The sequence below is a fragment of the Fulmarus glacialis genome, unplaced genomic scaffold (assembly GCF_000690835.1).
Source record: "Fulmarus glacialis isolate BGI_N327 unplaced genomic scaffold, ASM69083v1 scaffold837, whole genome shotgun sequence".
In the NCBI taxonomy this organism is placed as follows: domain Eukaryota; kingdom Metazoa; phylum Chordata; class Aves; order Procellariiformes; family Procellariidae; genus Fulmarus; species Fulmarus glacialis.
The window spans coordinates 75,074-82,386 of record NW_009222373.1 but is presented as its reverse complement, the minus strand read 5'-3'; the positions used below and the strand labels follow the sequence as shown (position 1 = coordinate 82,386).

The window sequence follows — 7,313 nt, the reverse complement described above, 5'->3', positions numbered from 1 at the left end:
CCCCCCCCTCCTTTTTTTCCTTTGAACAACTTTTTGAAAAGTAACACTTCTACCGAGTAAAATGCCCTCCTGCTGCCTCCAGCTCTGGGAGAGGATTAACTCTCCTTACCTCCAAGAAAGAGACTGGATGGTTTTGTGCCCCCTGCCACGGCTTGAGGTTGGGTTTCTGCTCGGCCGGGGTGTCAGCGGGTGAAGAGACTTGGGCGGGAGGGGGGTGATCTCACTGAGAAACTTCTGGTTCAGGTTTACTAGCTGGAATTTGGAGACTTTTAAATTCTGCAGCAATGACATCAGGACGTGACTGAGAGCCCTTCAGAGGCTCTAAAAGCTGCGCGGTGGTGACGTTATTGGCTTTTTATAATGGTTGACAGTTATTACAGCAAATATGCTTATTCATCCTGTGCAGGCGTGATTTATACTTCTACCACTTTTATGTGGCTTTCTGTTGTCCCTCTTTTAGCTCGCGAAGGAAGTAATACTGCAACGCGTGTTTCAGTCCCCTAAAGTCTTTTAATCTAAAATAATTGTATTTGTTTGTCTAATGTAATAACTCGCCATAACTTTTAGGTTTTAATGTGACCACAGTAATGTAGAGTACTCAGGCAAAAAAATTTTATTTTTTTCTGTTTTATGGTTATGACCAATCACATCGGTGATCAGTCTGGATACACGTGTTACAAAAATTAAGGGACTTCTAAGCAAGAAGGATTGGGTGAGAGAGGAAGTCCAGGCCCTCAGGTAATGTGTGACTAAACACCATCCCCTGCCAAGATAACTCCTCTATCTTGTCAGGATTTCCACAAGTACTGCCAGAAAAGTATTCCGTCTGAGAATTACTCTCCATCGTCACGTGTGCGGATTGCCTGACAGCGGTAGCACTATCATCCTGCTTGGCCGGGTAATTTGGAGTTACCTGCAGGGATTGCCAGCTGCTGTGCAGCTGGGTTTCTGGGCTTGCTTTTAATAGGTGGGGTATTGCCTTCAGGAAGTCTTTTAAAAGGTGCTTTCATTTCTCGAGAATGCGGTTTCTGCGTTTGTTTTCCTTTCTTACTTTATCAGTACGGAAATTTGCAGTAGGAGAAGGGACTCCCTTGTTGCTGGAAGCACGGTCTTGTGTCTGGAGCCGGGCAGTCGCGCGTTCCCCCGTGGACTGCAGGCAGCCCGCAGCCTTTGGGAGATGCAGCTGGTTCCTGTTGCTCAGCCAGGATGGTGGCAGTTCCCTTCCTTGGGGACAGGTGGGACTTGGGTGCTGCCCAAGCTGCGGTGGGCTGGGCTGGCTTTCCCTGGATGCTCCGAGCACGGTCACCCAGCATCCAGACCTGTTCCGCTGATTGCTCGAGTCCGGCTCAGAAGAAGAGCATGTATATCTGAGACATGGGAATAATTCCCCCAAGAGCCAGTTCTGCTGTCTTGGTAGTAATGTCTTTTTTCCGTAAGTGTAGAAATGCTGCTGTGCACAGAACTGTACATCGAACTCATGTAGTACTGTACATCAAATTCATGTGTCCCCTGAATGAGAGTGATTTTACTTGTTTAATTAACACGTGCCAGTTCATCTCTTGGATACCTTCATTACTGTGTTTGTACAGCGCCCAGCTCAGCAGGACTCAGCCTGGCTGAGACATGCAGAAGGTCCTGCAGTGTAAATACAAAGTGCTGATGCGAGGCACTTAAGGCATAGTTTCTCCTTTAGAGTACAGAAGGAATTTAAGAGATTTTTCCAAAATCACATATTTAAATGCATAAGTAAGCCTTTGTTGCATTTACAAAAGGCAGCGTATTTCCCGAAACTTGAACTTTTGACTGTGAGTGTGTGTTTAGCTGGTAAAAGTAAAGCCTTGGTTATATCCATGCGTAGCGACCAGCAAAAGTAACCGCTGACCCCCAGTCATTGCTGTATCTGAGCTTTTAAAGCTACTGCTGGCAAATGGGCTTTCCCTGTGGGAACATCATTTGGTTGTATGGATGTCCCCTTAGTTCATTGGGAAATAAAGCCAGACTTTCCATTTCAATCTTGACATCTCATATTTTTCATAAAATTCTATTAATATTTAAATCGATCTTAAATTACCTCACAAGAAGTAGTACGGGGGAAAAAAGAGGGGTTTGTTTGTTTTTAATCCTGTGCTGATAGCTTATGTAGCAGTCCTGAGCTGTTTCCTGAACAAGATTAGTTTTAGTTTCTGATACCAGTAATGTTGATGTCTAATCTGAGAAATAGCTTCTTACCTCCTACTCTGCTAAATTAAATTGACCGGAATCCCAATAATCATGAAAATACTTTTAAAGAAATACCAAAGGTGCATAGAATACTATAGCAAGTTATTGTTGGATTTTCTACACGTGAAGTTTATTTCAATGAGTGTGGCTAATATATGACATAAGCTACAAAATAAAGTATGAGAAGGTAAAAATGAATATTATGAAGGAATTACTTAACAAAATGGATGAAATTTTGTGAGGTACAATGTGTTTGAATGAATGAATTTGAACTGATGTAGATGCCACTAGATCTCTTCAAAGAATTGCAGTGTAAGAACTTACCAGAAATAGCAAACCCTCTCAGTATTTTTCTGTGATTAATTAATGTTTTTTCTTACACATGTGTAAACTGGGGCTCAAAAAATTGACTCTTTGGCCCAAGTTATTACAAAGCCAAGTATGAAATCTAGAGGATTTTGTCTATCAATCAGCCTTGCTGTACCCAGGGAGCAACATCTTGTTTCTTGAAGAAAACGAAATAGCGGGTGATGAGTGCTGAGAGCTCAGTCCTGCCTTGCAGTTGTTGGTGCCATTTTCCAGAGCTTTCTGGAGTAAGAGCAGGATCTATAAATCTTACCCTTATCTCATTAAAAGCAACCAAATGTTTGGGACTAGGAGATAGCAGGGCTTGAAATGCTTATTGGTTTCCCTTGGAGTAAACTTGGAGCTGTTGTTGACTGTTCAAAGGGCGCCACATCCAGCTCTCCTGATTGGAAAAACATGGTCAGGGAGAAAATGCCAAGACCCGTAGCTGCCTTCTGTCTCCAGCACCAGCATCAAAACATTTTAAAACTTTAGTCTGAAATTAGGGTTTTAAGGTTTGCATCTCACTGGTGTCAGTAAGAGAGCAACAAATGGACCCACCAGAGCACCTAGCCCTCGCTGTGTTCGTGGGGTTGGCACCGAGGAGCTGGCCCTGCTTGCCTCTGTGTGTGAGGGTGTGAAGCTGTGCTTTTTTACATATTTTAAATACATTTCCTGCCTTGATTCAAAAGCTTCTTACATAGACAGAGGACAGACCTTCTATGTTTAAATAGAAGAAATTACATAGGTTTATACAGTTATTTCTCATTCATTCATTGATATTTGATGACTACTATGGGTCAAGCTTTGTCTGAAACTTGCTATTTGCGCACCTGACTTCTAACAGTGACTTGGAAAATCTCTTTTCAGGGATAAGTAGAGGCCTTAAAAGTGAAATTATGAAACTCAAGAGCTTAAGGACACTTGATGGGCAATGTCTTTCACTTGTGACACACTAGTAACAGACTGGATGCCTTGGTCTTTGGGCTGAATTTAGTGTGCTTGCTGCAGCTGTTAGCAGGCAACTGCTTGTTAAACTGTGAGGTATTTTCCTTTGAAAAGTATTTCAGTCATGCTTGTCATAAGTAGAATTTGGAAGTCATTTTAAGTAGATCCTCTTCCAGACTTGACCTAGAACTCCGGCAACGGAATGGAAAAAGCTCGTGGCCTTTCTACAGATCTCGATTCTTGAAACAAACTGGCCTAAACGGCCGGTTGCTGGAGAGGACTTACAGCAGGGACCTGGTGGCGGGTGCCTGCGAGGCGAAGGCAGTTGTGATGCCCAGGAATGTCAGTTGTGGAACTAGTTTGAGCAGCTTTTGGATAGCTTCATTGTTTGTGCCGCACAGAGCAGGGTGGCTTGGCAATGAGCAGCTTCGCCGTCACCTCCCCAAGCCCAAGTTTCAAGTTACGTTGTCCGTAGACTGCATGAAAATCGCTGTCTGGGAGTTGGTCGTGCAGCAGATGTGAGTGGTGGTGGGCAAACACTTTGCTTCTCACCAGATTGGGGCACACCAGCACAACAGCTTCAACTGCAGTTTTGGCTTGTGCTGTACTTTCTGTATGTTCACAGGAAAGACCCTTAGTGCTCTGTCAGTAGCCGGAACAAGACCTGCATTTTACTCCTTATGTATATAAGAAAGAAGTTGCAATGTCCTGTTGTCAAGGTCTACTTTCTAAATGCTCATTTTAAGGCAAAGCAGAGGGAGCATCCCAGTTTGTGCTGTAAGTATATGCAACTTATTGCATATTATTATAATATTGTATATTAGCGATGAGAGAAAACTGGTCCTTTTATACTATAATACGCTAGAGGACTTCAGAACTTGTAAACATCTTAGCTCAAAGCTTCCTACAACAGGCTGAGCCCTCAGGTGTGGTTAAACCAGAGAACATGTGGACAGTTAATTGTTTAGCATTGTAATTAGATAAAAGTAATATTGTAAGTTTAAAAAATAATCAAATGTTCTAGGCCGTCATCTGAGAACTGCACTCGGTGCAGTGGCTAAACTCTGCTCTTGTTAGTGTTGGTGTAACGGAGGGGAGGATGCCACTTGGCTTGTCAGGGATGCCATGGACAAATGAGATGGACCAAGTGCAGAATGATGCTGTGAACCACTGGAAATGAAAAGCAGAAACACTGGCTTACAAAGGATCACAGGTGTAATTAATTAAAAGTAAAATTAAAAAATTAGAAAACAAGCTTGACAAATCATTATTTCCACATGAACGTGTTACTTTACAGATTCCTTTAGATAAAATATGTGAAGTGTGAAGTTACAGGAATAATATTGACATTATTATAGTGCAGTTTAACTCCTTGTTATGTTCTTTGCACCAAAATTAGACTATAGTGGAGAATCATACTGATACACTGGATTTGCAGTTAGGTAAGGAACTAATTGTCTAGTGTTAAAGCTGAGGTCCATGATTTAGGGATTTTTATTTTTAAGCTGAAATTCCAAATGTTGACTGGCAGTTTTAAGTTTATACACCTCTGCTCAAATCTGTCTGTGTACAGGGTTGTATTCACTTGGTAGTATTGGAAACAACATGGACAGGAGGTGGTTCAGGAAAGCGGCATGTCAAAACCGAGCCAGTTGGGTGAATCTGCAGATGTGAAATTGGAACCCCAATTAAAGGTCACATTTTATGTTTTACAAAAACCTCAGGATTTCAGTGAGTTCCAAGGAAAACTGATGCTTCCAGGGCCCTGGTCTCTGGGTGGCCACGTGGGAAAGTCAGGTTGAAGTAGGCAACAAAAACATTGTTTTCAGGTGGTTCCCATGGTTTGGTGTCTTTGTTAAAAACAAACAAAACCCACTTCTTCAGCGAGGCTCCTTTGGTTATCGATTCAAGGGTGTGTTTCCAAATTGTTTTCTTTTAGCCACCTCACACTTGGTGGCACCCTGCTTTCCCCGGGTATGGGACAAGGCTGGGTGTCTCCCTGCCTGTGCTCCCTGCAACACCCGGGACGCCTTTCTCTGACTCTCTGCTCCCACCGGTGAGCCCCCGCGCAGCTCCGTGGCAGGTGAAAGCCGGACTCGAGCTCCCTGTGTGTTACATGGTTTCTGAGCAAGGAAGTCTTACCATTTCTCTTCTTCAAGCAGTAGCTCATTTTCTCATTTGCTTTTTAAAATCAGAATCAAAATGGGGTTAATTTGCTGTTGGATTGTACTATCTCATTGCTCCTGCGGTTATAACACAGACAAAAATCCAGTGACTTCAGGCCGGTGGGAACAGTAGAGCTGTGCACAAAAGCAACTTATATTAAAAATGCCAACTTTTGCTGCATTCCCTAACACACAAGTTAGCATACGCATGCTAAAGTCCAGGGGTTCAGACAGCCAAATGACAATAGTTCTGCAATAACTCAGACCTCTAAGGCTGCCTTTTTCCATGTCTTTTCTCTCCACAGCCCTCCTGGGCCAGGTGATGATATACAGTTGGCTTCTCCCCTTGATCCTTCTGAGCAACCCTTAGCTGTTTCTGCGACGTATGGAAATGTTGACCCCGTGGATGCTGCTGAGCTGACTGCAGCAAGGTATTGTCCACAGCCATTAAAGCTGGAGTGGTGGGAAGCAGCTGCAAACTGCTTACTGATGTGGGTGGGTGGAGGACCACCGAGGTCAGCGCTAGCTCAGAAATTGCTATCACTCTTCTTGGATGGATGTATGTCTGGTATGGCCGGTTGCTGATGGGTTTGCTGAGTCTGTAGTCAGTGGAGCTGATTCCATCTGTCGGTGGAAATCTTTACCAGAATTTAAATCTCCCTTTATCAAAACCTTCAAAGGAAGATGCCATTTACCAGAGGTTGAATCACTTTGGCACATAGGAGGCTCATACCTTGTGAAGGTGCAATATATGCCTTACATTTATTTAGGTGCTGATATTTTTTTTTTTATTAGTACAAGGTAACTGATCCTTAGGGCATTTTCTTTAATTTTGAGAAGTTCCTTAACAGTATAATGCTGATTATAAAGCATTCAGGTATCTCATCTCTGTTGGACACTGGGCTTTTTGTCTGCTTTCCCTTGCAGTGAGAAGGGAAACTGTTGCTTTATTTGTGCTGGTGGCAGTTGGGTTGTCACGATCTTTGGGCATATGAATTTGTCTTAACTGCCAACAGTAGAGGAAGCCTTGCAGGGTGTGTTTACCCTTCAATCATCGTGAATTCAGTGGAGTGTAAACATAATATATTTAAGCTAGCATTAAATTGGTTAGCTGAAGTAGCAATAATATGCTATCAAAGGTGGAAAGGAGTTTGTGTGGTTTGCTCAATCCACCTTAAAAGCTGGGTGGCTTTGCTGTTTAGCCCGTACTGGTCTTCTATCAGTCTCCAAGCTGGTTAGTTGCTAATGCTGGCTGAGTGAATCTGTGAGAAACAAACTTTTTCCTACAGTCGGGGTAAGATGATCTAGAGAAGCTTACAGTGGGAAGCTAATGATGTGGATTTCTTCCAGTTCTTGTAAGTTTTTACTCAGAGAGTTGTGTTTCTTTGTTTTTAACAAATATAATTGGGTTACTGATGGGTTTTGTGGATTCTGTTTTTTCTTGCTAATGGATTGTTGGCCATAGTAGCAAGGCAGTTAGAAAAGAGTGAGCAGTAAGTGAGGTGGAGCTATGAGCTCCTTTCTGAATGCGGAGGAACAAAAAAAGACTAACACCAAAAGTGCCAGGAAGATTTATATACGGTCTCTGGACTACAGTCTGAAATAGAAGGCTCTGTTGCCCTTGGGGTGATAGTT

The 7,313-nt window shown here is 42.9% G+C and overlaps 1 protein-coding gene across 1 annotated transcript in view; it reads left to right on the top strand.

The window, feature by feature from the left end:
• TACC2 (transforming, acidic coiled-coil containing protein 2) overlaps nucleotides 1-7,313 on the top strand; it is a gene marked incomplete at its 3' end in the record, with an annotated part of 81,075 nt that overhangs the window by 177 nt on the left and 73,585 nt on the right. Inside the window, exons 2-3 of the mRNA XM_009581411.1 lie at nucleotides 5,453-5,487; nucleotides 5,984-6,109. Coding sequence (XP_009579706.1) covers nucleotides 5,453-5,487; nucleotides 5,984-6,109 — 161 coding nt within the window. The remainder of the gene's footprint in view (nucleotides 1-5,452; nucleotides 5,488-5,983; nucleotides 6,110-7,313) is intronic.